We start from the raw sequence: 14,315 nt of genomic DNA on the forward strand, positions 1-14,315 counted from the left end.
TACATTACGTTATTAAACTATATTATATTTACAATGTGATACTGAAAATTAAAATATATTGATAAAAACTGGGTTGGCACGCAAATTTCAGGCCTACAATCCATTTCAAGCGTTTAACACAGAAAAAAGTCACTTTTGTGTGTATCCGGGGAGTACTTAGGCAAGTGAAGGGTAAGGGTATGTGCCGCGCTTAAAGATGCCTTTTTTGAAAAAACCAGAAAATGAAATCTCATTCCCATTAAGGGTCAGAAAAATAGGAAAAATTCATTATTTTCCTCCTAAAAACATTGAAATTGTGTCAAATTAGGGTCGTAAAATTTGAAAGTTTTTCAAATTTTTCCTGCTTTTTAAGGGTCCGAGGTTATTCGAACCGGCAGTTATTCGAATAATTCGGTTATTCGAAGTGAGCTAGTGTTCCCTTTGGATCTGCTTACCTAACTTATGCAAAAACACTCTCGGTTAATTCGCGGATTTGTCAAAAAAACCGCGTAATTAAATTTCGCGAAAAAAATTCGTTCCACGAATATTTCTTATTCCCCTTGGAGGTTCGAATAACCGGGAGTTTACTATATTGAAGTCTAATGTAATCTTTAGTCATGGTCGAAATCATACGGTCCGCAGGCGTTCTAAATATCTTTAACATCACGCGTAAGGTCAACTTTGGTCATTTTGGTACGTGTTGTGCTTCCGCCACGCAAACCAGCGATATAAACACTTGGTTTTGGAACGTTCGTATAACTTTCTCGTTTCGTTTGTGTTTCTTGATCTCTGAAAAGTAAAATGTAAAAATTAAAGTGTTCAAATGTTTATAATCATTTAGTGGACTTCCTGGGAAGGTAATTTTCTACACGTTTTTTTTTTAAGAAACACACTTTTAAGAAACATGAGGCTCACAATGCCTAAAATCTAAGAAACATCTAAGAAACATGCTGAGGCTGCGAATGAGAAAATAGCATTTTTTAATTCGTTTTTATTAAGAACCTTCCAATCAAGGTTCCAGAAATATACATACATAACAGTTAGAAACACTTAAGAAAGTCAGAAAACCAATATAGAAGATAGGAAAGTACAACCGTAGATTAGTCAATTAGACTATTGTATTATCGACATGCGTCATTTAAGCTTGATAAAATTTAGAAACATGTAAGAAACATTTAAGGCTCAAAAGGCCGATTTCTTAAGAAACATTGAGGCTTGGTAAAACTAGTTTCTTAAAAAAAAACGTGTATTTTAAACATGGTATACCTGTCTCACAATAAATGCTTTACGAAATTGATCTAGAGCGGATTTTGAAATTGTAAGAATAGTTTGTAATAAATCCTGAAATTATTCTGTCCACTGATTTTGAAAAGGGAGATTGATTTCATAACTTCTATCTTCACAAATCGCTGAAGAAATGTAAGCTTACTTTGGTGGATAAGATTGTGTTGTGTTTTCTCGTTTGTAATTGCTGAGTTCTGTCTGTACCGAGTGTGTCATCTTTTTACGAAGATTTGCCTGCAATAAAGAAAATATATCATTTTTGTCAATAAACCATCAAAACCACGTTCTTCAAACTCCGAGGGTGAGGGTCTAGTTACAAGAAAGATTGCTAATATCAAATTTCACTCTCTCGAAGGGTTTTAAAGAATGATAGAAAAGTAAAATTCTTCAATTTTTGCTTCTCAAAAGGCTAAATGTTGGAAATCATGGAAAGTATGATCGAAAAATGTTCAGGTAGGGGTCAAAAAATTTCCAAAAGTAAGGTGGCACCTACACGTCATCCAGAAAATCAGTAAGCCTATTCCCAATTGGTCCATGATGAATAGAACTGTTGTCTATGGTCAATCGTTATTAATAGAATGTGACATGGGATTTGCGTTTAAACTTTGACTGGGGATAGTCAAATATGAAATACAAAACATTCCTCATCTTGTAAAAACATACCAGTTTCAAAGCTTTTCTTCTCAATTCCCATTCATTCCATTCGTACGTTTTGACCAAGTTTGTTTCCATTGGATGGGTGTCGGTCTGTGTACCCATATCCGACTTGGTGACTGGATAAGGAAGGAAACTCTTCTCTTTCCCTTGCTAAAAGATAAACAATTCATTTTTTGTTAATATGCCGGTTCAACGACCCTTAATCTTTATTACACCCAAAAATTGGGTTTCAAATAACACAAAAACAATCATAAGTATGCGAAAATTTCTTTAACAATATGCAATTTTCTCACTGTCTTTAACATCTAAAATAGACTTTATCTTTACCTGTGTATAAGGCGTGATAGCCGCGAACTGTTTGTGCAGTTCAAGGAGTTGAATGAGTTCAGGTGATTTCTTTGCGACGTCTGCTACTCCTTTACAAAAGGCGTCAGGATCCGAAGCGAATTCGTAAGCACCCTCAGCGCTGGCAAAAGCATAATAAACATTGCTGTGTTGCAAGATACCGATGTTTGGGTTGGATGGCACCAAGAGGCCGTTGTACGTGTAAAGGGACCAAGGACAATATCCCTAAATGAAAATGTAAAAGAGATTGTCAAATCTCTAAGCTTCCCCTTATGTTGAGCTACATGCTGTTTAAGTGACGTAAAAAAGATAACGAAGATTTCAACACAAGTAGTCGTTTCATTCTTTTTTATCTATTTGCTGCTTTACACTTTAAAGTTTCCTAAAAGCAAAGATGATGTAGGAATTTGCTTCGTTGATTTTAATTAGGATAAAGATATTATTGTTTTGAAGAAATGGAACAATAAAATAATTCCGATGTTAAATTCCAAAAGTAACTTCGCCAATCCAAAAAGTACGCGTAATCAATTAGAAGCATATTTTTGAAGCCATTCGTATTCGAGTTATAACTCACAGCCGCCTTCTTAAAACGTGGCCGGCCTTTCAAATACCAAAATGTGGTAAGAAAACACATAAAACTGTAGAAGAAAAAACTGCAAAGAACTCTTAGGGACAACATACTCTCGCATAAATAGGTAAATGAGTGAAATTCTTGGTGGATTCTGGGAACAATACTTCAATTTTCTTGTTCAAAATTTTGGCTGCATTGATACGGTGCTCGTTGCCATTTGTCTGCGAGAAAAACATGGAAAATTTAAAAAGTTATATTTAGTTTTTGAAAATTTTCCGTCAATGACCTTTAGAGTAAAGAATCATTTAGTACTTGATTGAGATTAAAGATGTTTAAATCTTTAGGTTGCAAAGGGTTAAAAGAAACAGTACCATGTTCATTCGGTCCATATCAGACTTGATCAATCCGTCTTCATTCAAATAATCATTCAAAACTTCTTTTGTAAACATCGAAACATGAACCTAAAACAGCAAAAGAATTCCTTGAAATTAAAATTCAAATTTCTTCATGAAACCCAGTGTCCCTATGTAGCATCTTTGTCTTAGTTCGACCCACTCTTAAAGGACGACATTTAAGAAGTTTTACTGAATTAAGGAGGATAGCAAGAACGGGGGTATTGTTTAATTTAAGTATTTGCAAAGGAAAAGTTTAGCCTAATTCCCCCATTTTGAAAGACAGTTTAAACATGATATTTTAGTGGAGGGTAGTAACAACGCTTAGAATTTCCCATATTATGGGACGGGGACGACAACCAAACCCTTGCACTTCTTCAAAGTCCTTAATTTCAATAATGAAAATACCAATAACACTCACCTGTGCAAATTGATCCAGGCTAGAGATCAAATTAGTTAGAACACTCAATAAGACCATTTCATCTTGAAATGCAGTCCACAAATGTGCAAGACCGATGAATTGTGGGTAAACTTGTGCTGTGGGGACAGCTGTCTTTGATGAGACTGTATCTTTGACGTTGTCCATTTGCACCAAGTATTTCAAACGTAACGATTCCACGTGCTCTTTGCAATCATTCAAATCGTGCTATGAGTTTGAATATAAAAAAATGTTATTAAGTGACATTATCAACACTTTCAGCCATTGTGTATACGAGTTTATCGTTTTACATCCTGCAATTTGACGACGACCGGAATTTCGATTATCAGACAGATAGAGAGTGATATATGAGTGAACTTATCATGACAGCGTGGAGCGATTCACTGCAAAAAGGGATTTCAGGTTAGGCTATATTTCAATCTTTTTACCATCAGAACGTTGAGAAAATGTTCATGTTGTCTTGAATTGAAATGTGAATCTTTCAGTTTGGCCCATTCCAATGTGTCCGGGAATTCGTGGTTCAAACAAGCATTCTCAAGAACCGCTGAAATGAAATATGGAAAGGTGGAGTTTTCATAAAAAAGGGGACTAACTCATCACACACTGGAAAGGTACTTTCTTAAACACCGTGTTTGAATTAAGGAGACCTTTGAATTATCGAGGTTCCGTGCAGTTAAAAAACAACAAAAGATAGAAACTTTTGTTAGGCGAAATGGAAAAGCTAGTTTATGATTTCGGTCGAAAGATGTAAACGGATAATAATAACTAGGACGCCGAATTAGAGATAAAATTGACTCAATTGAATAAAAAATTCAACATTAAACTCTAACATACCTGTATAAAGAAAAACCTGACTTGTGATTTTTCTTAACTCTTCGTCAAGGTTTTGTATGGCATTGGGAATGGCTTCTTGCAACACTGTTGGTACTGAAGAGAGAAGATTATTACCTTCTCAAGAATCATTTGGAAACATTTGGTTTCTTATTCCATTTTTTACATTCAAATTATCTCAATCTCCTTTCTTAATTTAGAAAAAGATTTCGAGTCCCCAATTTCATTGTTTAGCCAAAAAATTAGTTTCACAATATTTTCCCAGAAAAATGAGCCAAGTCTATTTTATATTTTATGCGTTTGAAGCAATCTTAATTCAAATGAACTTTGCAAACCAGCATAACAGCATATCTTTGGAGAATGGAGAAAAGCAAGTAATTGGCAATAACTTTTTCAAACATCCTAGGCAAAACAAAATACCATACCGTATTACTTTGAGTAAAAGCCCATTTTCTTTAAAACGTCCCCCTTGAATAAACACCCTCCCTAAAGGAAAACATTTTAATTAACGCATCTCCTCTAGGGAGAAATTTTGACCCGTTTTTCATCTCGAAAATGACATATTTGAACTGAAAGAAAACGAAAAGGCAAAATAAGGTTTCCACTCACTTTATTAAAGTGACCTTTGATGAAGATTATTTAATAAACGCCCCCTTCTTTTAAACGCCCCTTCTAAAATGTAATAAACACACTGGGCGTTTATTCGAAGACGGTATATTTATTTTTGATAGCTCAACTTTACAGAGTCAAACCTTTGATGGATTGACACGGTGCTATATTCTACATACGTGTTTGCACTTTTCATTTCCCAACCGTTTTTCAATAACATCTCGCGGAAAAACATCTGCCGAATACTTAGCGTCAAAGGAAATATAGGAAAGAAATTTAGGAATCATTCAGCTAAAGAAGACTTTAACGACTTTGAAGACCTTAGACAATATTTACGACAAAAAAAGACCCAGCACTGATGGAAAACCAGAATTGTTCAGAATTTTCGAATGGTTTTACAAGGAATTCCACCAAACCAACTGCAGCAAACGAATCGGAAATACCATTCTACGTCTACGCAACATATCCAATATTTGCAATCATCCCAAACGTTTTGATGATCATAGCTTTAGTCAAAACCAACAAGAAGATCAAAATATCGACAAAATTATTCATCGCAATTTGTGTTTGTGATATTATGGCTATTCTTTTTCACCTTATTCTGAGAGTAACTATGACTAAGGTGAAAGTTACCGTGGAAATGCAATATTTTATCATATTTAGTAACAACTTTTTCCAAATTTTCGGCATCCAGATATTCTTAATAATCACATTTTTGAGGAATTGGTCTCTCGTCAAACCATTCTCAACAATCCAGCCAGCCACTATTTATAAAACAATCATTATTTTTGGTTTATGTACAAGTGTTTTTTTGATTTCATACATAGTAATAGTAGTAGAGTATGATCACAAACTATATGCAATCTTTGAAACAATTCTGGGATATTGTTTTTTATTGCTGGTGACACTTACAATTATTATCAATGGAATTTCATATGGAAACATTCGAAACACAAACAAAAACCCACCAAACCGAAACAAAAACAGTGGAAATAGTGTCGCTGAAGATAAATCAAGAGAAAGGAAAATGAAAAGTGTCAAAACACTAATTTTGATCACTTTATTTTACGTAATTTGTACTTTCCCACATGGCATTATGCTCATCATAAAAGACGTGACATCAGTCAATGCTACTCTACGAAGTATATCCGGCTTTCTTCTACTGGCAAATTTTTCTTTGAATTCGGTCATTTATATTTTGCGTACTAAAAGCATTCGAACTTTTTATTGGAAACTGGGGTTGCAGTGTGTGAGAAAAATAAAATGTTGACTCATTTTGAAATGAATGTAAACATAAAAGACTGCATTATTTTATCAGAGTTGAAAAAGTTAATGAAAAAAAATATTTTATTTGTCTCTGGGCCGTTTCTAGAATCGCAACTTTTATGTCTAATTTTCAGTTTTTATTATATTAGCCTAGCTTTTATGACCGAACCCAAAGTTGTTCAACTTGTGCAATGGGCGAAATCTTACAAAGTAAAGGAAAAGTAATGTCAGTGGTATTAAACAGGGTGCAAATGATGAAAGGTGTCATTAAAAGTCAGTAATATTAGAATCATACTTTTAATATTTTGAAATATTTATTGATTTTTTTAATTTTCAACTTAAACCATAAAAATTATCATGATTACTTATTCAAACTCTCAATTTCTATTTCGACTCTGATAGCTTTTTCCAGATCAGAAAGTGGATATATAGGTTTTTTTAGAAGAAAAAATTTCTAAATATTCGGATGATCTTATCTTTTTGAGTTTTCAGCCTAAAAACGGTCTTAAAATGGTTCACCTTTTTTCTGATTTCCTAAGAAACTGGGTGTTTTAGAGTCCACGAAGCCTTATGACCATCTTAACTTGTTCTTAACATTTTGCCCATTGAAGCCTTTCACAAGGTCGAAAGCTGAGAAATTTGCAATATGAAAAGTTGAGATAAAAATATTTTTTGCAAGCATACACTTTCACAAATCATTTGAAAAATTATGAATTTTCTAATAAAAACGGCTGTTCTTATCAATTAGAAAAGGTTTCAAAAGCTTAAAATATATATGTTGAAACCCTTTAAGATTTTAGAATGTTTCGCATTCAGAAGTTGAAAACTTACTTTCATCGATGCCATCACCTCCTTTACCGCATTCGCGGTTAAACAATCGAATACCGGTCACAATCAAGGCCAATTCCACCAACTGTCGCTCCTTATCTTTCTTCACCAGTGACATGAACGTTCCAAGTTCAGTTTGTGGAAAAACACTCTGTAATGCAGCTAGAAAATACGAAAAATACCACGGGATTACTAAAAAATTAAAACTGCACTAACTTAAAGAACCATCTTTCGACCCAGTTACTTAATTTGGTATTGTTTTGATTGGACTCGATCATTTCAGGCGCAGCGAGGTAATCAAGAAAAAGTTGACCACGAGTTTATCAAATTACAGACAAACCATTTTGATACAAGGCAAAATTGCTCGGAAATGTTTAAACTCATAGAAAAGAGGAGCATAAAAAAAAAACCCTTTCAACTCGTTAAAGTGTTGAAAAAACATCCCTAGGGCACCATTTAATGAAACACAAATAAAAAAAGGACCCGAAGAAAGAAGTTTTAAAAAACTGCCTAAATTTTTTTAGAAAGGTAGCATTGGACCTAATAAAACTGTGCATGATAAATATTTATTAAAAAGAAATAAAAAAATTTTGTATACCAGTTGCTTCCCTGACAACACTGATGTCAGTGGGTGATCCAAGCCCTGATCTCAACAAAACACATGATACTATTCTCGTGTATAACACTAAACAAAGATATATAAATCATTTGCAACATTTCATTGAAGTGACAAACGTCTTAGCATTCGTTGATTTTTAGATGGACAATCAAAAGTTTAAATGAAACACTTTCTCCAAACACTTTCTTTTTACCAAAGTTATAAGTTTACCAAAGTTACATTTTTTAGGTTGAATTTTCTCTTCTGAAAACATGTATTGGCTAAACGATTTGAAAAGTACATATTTTGGGATAAATAGAATAGTTTCTCATCAAGCACGTAGGCTAATAAATATATTTCCTACCACAAAATACAATTCTGAAACAAAATCGGCAATTGAAGTCTTGGGAATTGAATTGAAGTTCGACCATGAAATGAAGTTTAGAAAATTCAGAAAGGGACAAGCGAAGAATATTGATTTTTAAATAATACCCTCCAATTCATCTCGAGTCCTTGCTCGACTATCTGTGATTTCTCTGATGACAGGTTGTAACCTTCCTTCCAATACACGTCGATGTTCGTCAAGAAACTCTGTACGTGTAGTATAATTCATATCAAAATAAACCTGCATTCGTATTGTCTCCAGTGAAGGAGAGTCTTTCTCCAGTAATCGAAACACACATGTCTGAAAAACAAAACAAAATTTTAATAATATGCATTAAAACATATTCTTTGTACAAAACTTTGTGAATCTGGTTGGAAGGATTACATGAAACACCAAAGACGGAAGATCAATATTTGTTGAGTCATAAGTAAAAATGATTAACAAAATTTTAATCAAAGTATTTAACCACAGCTGTGAAGAAATTGGTAGAACCTTGTTTTTGCAAAAATTAAACCTTAAGACAAGTGATTCATTATTATTTCATTCAAATCAATTTTCAAAGTCAAATTTTTTAAAATTTTTAAGTCGCTTTTCTTGACACTTTTTCGATTCGTCTAGTCAGCTTCCACAAAGAAAAATTAGTTCTATGAGATGTTCAACCAAACTAAACAATAATTGAACTCAGTAGTGGTTTTATGAATAATATCTGAATTTCAAAATGTATGAAATACCTAGCAAAAGATTAATCTTGGTCGAGTCATTGATTAAAGTCGAGTCATTTTAAAATTCCTTTTACATAAAAAGAAATCAAAATCTGGTATTTAATATACATTCAATACCATTAATTTTTGCGCACCTTATTTCACACCTCTAATTTTAACGTCCTTAATTCTATTGCACAACATTGTAAGACATCATTGTGCAGCCTTAAATTTTATAGGCCTTTTTTGCACACTTTTTATTCTTGCACTTGATTTTTGCACAGAAATAAAAGGTGCACGGAAAAATAATGGGATTAAGGTAGCAAAAAGGTTACAAGATACCCTTATCAGCTTGTCAACATCAGTCTTGGTAAGTGTTCTGTCAACATTAAAACCATTGTCAGGATCTAAAACAACAGCTTTCACCTGTATGAGAAAATAAAAACAAAATTGATCACAAAAGCTATAAAACCCTTTGGACTCACTAACTAATAACTAGCAAGTAGCTAATGCTAAAAGAACCTATGCTCAATATAACCTAGCAAAACGTAGTTGATGCCAAAAAAATCACCATTAGTATTTTACTAGTTTGAGTAAAGTTAATTTAATTTCAATGGTTAAAAAAAGGTTTTCTCATTCAACAGGAAAACATTTTGTGTCCAGTGCTTCTCCATAAGTTTGGTTTGTCGGCTTAAGTTTTTCTTATACAAACCTTTTGCTTTGTATTTTACTTAGAAAATAAATTTGTTTCTAAAATTAATATAATTTGAGATTTTCACAAGTTCTCCAACTGCTTGGGGCATTGAGGACTGACATTGAATGCTGAGGTGGAGCACCATACCTAATCTCAGCTCATACCGTCAACTGCTCTAACTTGGGACTATCTGACAAAACATGGGACAGCCATTTGGCCACATTTCACCAAAGTCATTAATTAACATAACTGCAAGTCTTTGCAATGAGAAAGGCGTAAATGCGATCAATTGGTTGTGATTATGGGAGAGTGAAAGTTTGATTGATAGATTTCGTTGTATCAAAACAAACTTGTTGTCAAAGATATTTAAATACAGTAAGTGAAAATACAGTCCAGAAATCAACCATCCCAAGATTTGACCAATCGTCCCAAGTTAGAGCAGTTGACGGTAAAAGGGACCATCAACAAAGAATTTTGAATTCTTTAACGACATTGGGCTGTTAAGCCTTTAACCCCTACCCCTCACTCATAACATCCTAACATCCCAAAGAATAAATCAAAAGTTAAAAAAATTAAACCCCTTAAAATTTTTTCTTTTCAGGCTCTTCTTCTTGTAGCTGAATAAGATCACAAAAGCCACGGGAAAAAATGATTATTCCCCAATCTTGGGGGACAAAAAAAACCAACATGGATGTTGCCAACCTGTCAACATGCCACAGGCTTTTTTGGAGTCCAATTATATTATGTTTACACAATGCACTAAAAAAGCTGTTCATTTTGTGTGCTAGGTACACAGTGGGCAGGAAGGTGGAAATAGGGGAAATACTCATGTCCGGGAATTTCAGATTCCAAATAAAGTTTCTAATACATTAGACTCAAATTTAGGTCTTTTTTTCCTGAATTTTTGTCCATTTTTTGGTTTTTCTGAGTAAGGTGGCAATCACCATTATCTTTGTTTCGCGTCGCCCGACCAACTCTCGAAAGTTGAGTAGAATTGAGTTGGTGAGTTGGTAAATTTGTCAGACTTTTTCTGTTGATGACGTTTCCTTCATTTAAAAATTTTATTATTGCCAATTTTTTGCGAGCGATTTCTAGCGCATTTGCGGCTTTTTGACTTTGTTTATCATTACATATGCGCCATTTGAGTCGGAGGTCATAAATTTGAAACAACCCATAACACGCGGTTATTTAGGCTGATGGCTGGCTGGCAGTTTCCTTCTCAAGAATACACTGATAATGCAAAAATGGATGACAGAGGTGGGCGATTTGCGCTAAATCTGTACCGTGTCCCGTCCGAAATCATGAAAAATAAAGTTCATTTTTTATGTTTAAACTCTACTTTTCTATGACAGTCTATAGCCTATATTCCATGGAAATGTACCTTGACACCACCTTTAAGGCCTAATAATAAAGATATAGGGGCTCAAGGAGCTGTTAGAGCGTATGAAAATGGTAAATTTGTGGTAAAAAAAAACTAACTTGCACTGTAGAGAGTATCACATATTATAAGGGTTGTAACAGGTGATATTTAAGTATCACTAAACTTAGGTGAAATCCTTTTTTTGTTGCATTCTTTTGATTGGCATGTAGATATTGAAAATGATTTCGGACGGACAAAATTTGCAAAACTAAAGGCTAGAATACATCAGAAAAATGTATTGAGGAATAAGGAAGCTGTAGAACAGCCTGAAATTGTTTGTACAAAGGCCTTCCTCAAATTAGAATAGATCTTAAAAATCTGAATCACCTTTTTCATCTTTTTTCAGGGTGATTTGCACTAAATTTTTCCTGTCCCGTCCGAAATCATTTTCATAAAAATCTGTTTTATTTCAAGTTTTGCTAAACTTTTTCTTTCTACATATTATCAGTAAGTATACACGTAAATATACTACTATTCCAAATACAAAATACTTGAGAATCTTTCACTCTTTTTGTTCCAGTAGTGGTTTTAATACAATACTATTTTTACAGGAAAATTGTCCCGTCCGAAATCAATTCCTATTTTCAAGGTTAAAATAAAGGTATAAAAACTTACTTCAATTCGCCTGCTTGAACATTTTTCTTACCACTAGGTCTTGCTAATAACTTCCTGAATGTTAAACATTCATTTTATTACAAATTGAAACATATTTGAAAAGATATGATTTCGGACAGGACAAATGATTTCGGACAGGACATTTTTTCTAGTACCCCTGGAATCAAATCTGAAGAGCTTTGAATCTTAGATTTACTCAATTAAAATATGCTCTATCCTAGATTACAATATTCAGCCATTCAAATCTTTCTACCCTGCAGAACTTCAGAAATATTGTCAATCTTATTGTGATTTCGGACGGGACATTTTTTGGTGTCACTTCCAATCACCAATGCACTGGGACCTATAGAATGTTAACCTAATGGTAAAATCATACTTTTTGACAGGTTTTCAAACACATACAGATTGAGCTTACTCTCAAACTTAAAAAACCTTCAATAAACACTCTTAAAATAGGGGCAATGTGCAATGATTTCGGACAGGACACATTTCGGTGTCAAAATGGACGTAAACAGAAAATCACTGCTAGAGCAAGATGGAAAAAAGGTTTCAAAACACTTTTTTTGTAGAAAAACACATGAATAAATTGCGTATATGGAAAATCAAAATTCCAGGTCATATCCTTCCTGGAAAGAAAGTGCTACCATAAAACTGAAGCACTTTTTTGCTAAAAATTGCCAAAACGAGGAAAAATTGACACAAAATTTATGATTGCAGACTAATGATAGACAGTTAAAACATGAAATTTTGCAGAAAGTGTACCATTACCAAGCTGTATCTGATGAAAAAAGAAAAAAATCATTAACACTTAACCTTAATGAGATATATGATCGTGTTCAAAAATAAAGGCCTGTTTTGTGACATTTTCAAAGTTGGCTGACAATTATGTTAATAAAATGAGTATTTTTGGTGGCTAACCGTTTATTTTTTCACCAAGGATAAGTAGAATGATTAACCTTTCCAATTGTTTTGGAGCGAAATTAAGTGGCTTACTAGGTTACAAGATATTTCAAGATAAGCTATGAGTCGTTTATGTGGCTGACAACACTGGTGGCTTTTTGAAACCAACCAGTTTCAAAATGTTGCACTTTTATCTGTTTTGAGATAATATGATACCTCTAGTTACCGATTCAAGTGTCATTTTCAAACAAACCATTTCCTCCTTTGAGGTGGCTGACAAAATACATATTTGGACATATTTGGACCTGGAACCACACATTTTACTCATTTTACCATTTTTTTCATCAAAATATGTTCTTTGTGTAAATACCGATCATCATATAAAATTTCAACGTTATATTTGAAATATTTTTCAAGTTATTCAAGAAATACTATATTTTTGAGTTCACTAAATGTCACACTATTTTTGAACATGATCATATGCAAAAAATGATTTCGGATGGGACGGTACAGATTTAGTGCAAATCGCCCAGGTAAGAAAACCCTAAGATTTTTACGACCAACCAACCGACTCACATTTTAGACCCAGCATCCAGCGAGGACGCGAAATGAAGATATTTGTGATTGCTGTCTAAACTTTTTTTTGTTTTCATAAATTTCAGTCATTTTGCGTTAGCAACCATCAGTTTTAAAGGTTCAAAGTTTTTCCATTCCAGTTTGACCTCCTGTTCTATGCTTTAAAGATCAAATCTGTCAAAATGTGCTTTTAAAACTCTCAAACTTTCAAAGATGAACTTTACCATCATCTATAACATCAATTTTGCTTGCCATCAACGCTTTTTGCTTTTTAAATGTAGTCTAATGAATGAGGTGTAAGTTCAAATTATTCGAAGAGAAGGTAAGGATCAAAAATAGGCTAAGTTACCCGATCTCATGGTATAGAATGGCAGGATCCTAGATGGTTTCCCTAACTGTAATCAAATAATAATGCTAATGGCGGATGATAAAACATGATAAACTAAACGAAATATAACTTACCATAAAAGCAACCAACGTTTCTGAGACAACTTGTCCTTTACCTGCACATTCATGGGTTATTTCACGGATGATGTTCTTGATAACACTTTCTGCTTGAGCTCGAGACATCACTGAACTTTATCACACGAGGACTTGCACTTGAGCTCTTGACTTCTCAAATTTTTGAATTTGTGTTCATGTCGCTGTTAGGTCTACCATTTTACGAAAACAAATTTCCGAGTTGATGACGTAATTTTGTTGTTAAGTTTCGCTGTGCGGCGGCGCGGGGCGGCAGGGTATTCAAGAAAAACCGTTGTTCCGGCGATAATCGGCTGTTCCTGTGATTTTTAGAAAGTTCCGACTTCAAAATCTGCGAACATGGCGGGAAAGGGTCTCTACAGTAGTACAGTACAATAATGCACACGATACACAGTTATATGGCCCCCAAAATGGAGACGGCCCCCAAAACGGAGGTTTTCCCTTAATGAGCCATGTTGGTACTTTAAACCTTTAAAACCTGGAAAACACATTTCTCTTGAGTTCGAAAAAAGAAAAATATCAAAATTTCATTTTTAAATTTAACATTATAACAATATAACATGGCTAATTTTGGCTAATTTTCTTCTTCCTTGTTTTTTCAAAAATTAGTTTCGAAAATTCCTTTTTTTTTGGACTAAACCGTCAAAAGTCAAACAAGATTGGAAATTTACCCTAAAAACTGGGTAACTCGGGAAAGTATAAACATATACCAACATACCAACTCAGTCAGTAATTCAAAGTTTTT

The 14,315-nt window shown here is 33.7% G+C and overlaps 1 protein-coding gene across 1 annotated transcript; it reads right to left on the bottom strand.

Moving 5' to 3' along the window:
* Nucleotides 1–533: 533 nt before the first annotated feature.
* Nucleotides 534–13,749, bottom strand: LOC136810453 (cilia- and flagella-associated protein 206-like). Its single transcript, XM_067067013.1, has 14 exons — nt 13,553–13,749; nt 9,228–9,311; nt 8,292–8,484; nt 7,800–7,886; nt 7,205–7,363; nt 4,502–4,594; nt 4,096–4,211; nt 3,650–3,874; nt 3,208–3,297; nt 2,947–3,057; nt 2,248–2,490; nt 1,927–2,070; nt 1,409–1,497; nt 534–768 (listed from the first exon to the last, which is right to left on the bottom strand). Exons 1-14 carry the CDS (start codon nt 13,658–13,660, stop codon nt 627–629), a joined length of 1,884 nt encoding a protein of 627 aa, XP_066923114.1. The 5' UTR covers nt 13,661–13,749; the 3' UTR covers nt 534–626.
* Nucleotides 13,750–14,315: the final 566 nt, after the last annotated feature.

Source organism: Clytia hemisphaerica, unplaced genomic scaffold (assembly GCF_902728285.1).
Source record: "Clytia hemisphaerica strain Z4C2 unplaced genomic scaffold, Clytia hemisphaerica genome assembly, whole genome shotgun sequence".
Taxonomy (NCBI): domain Eukaryota; kingdom Metazoa; phylum Cnidaria; class Hydrozoa; order Leptothecata; family Clytiidae; genus Clytia; species Clytia hemisphaerica.

Excerpts from the sequence above, each read along its gene's own strand:
- LOC136810453 (XM_067067013.1), bottom strand. The coding sequence starts at position 13,660 with ATGTCTCGAGCTCAAGCAGAAAGTGTTATCAAGAACATCATCCGTGAA. Across the intron at positions 4,212-4,501 it reads TCAGGTTTTTCTTTATACAG|CGGTTCTTGAGAATGCTTGT; the intron begins GTATGTTAGAGT and ends ATTTCATTTCAG. Across the intron at positions 2,071-2,247 it reads CTATCACGCCTTATACACAG|CAAGGGAAAGAGAAGAGTTT; the intron begins GTAAAGATAAAG and ends TTTATCTTTTAG.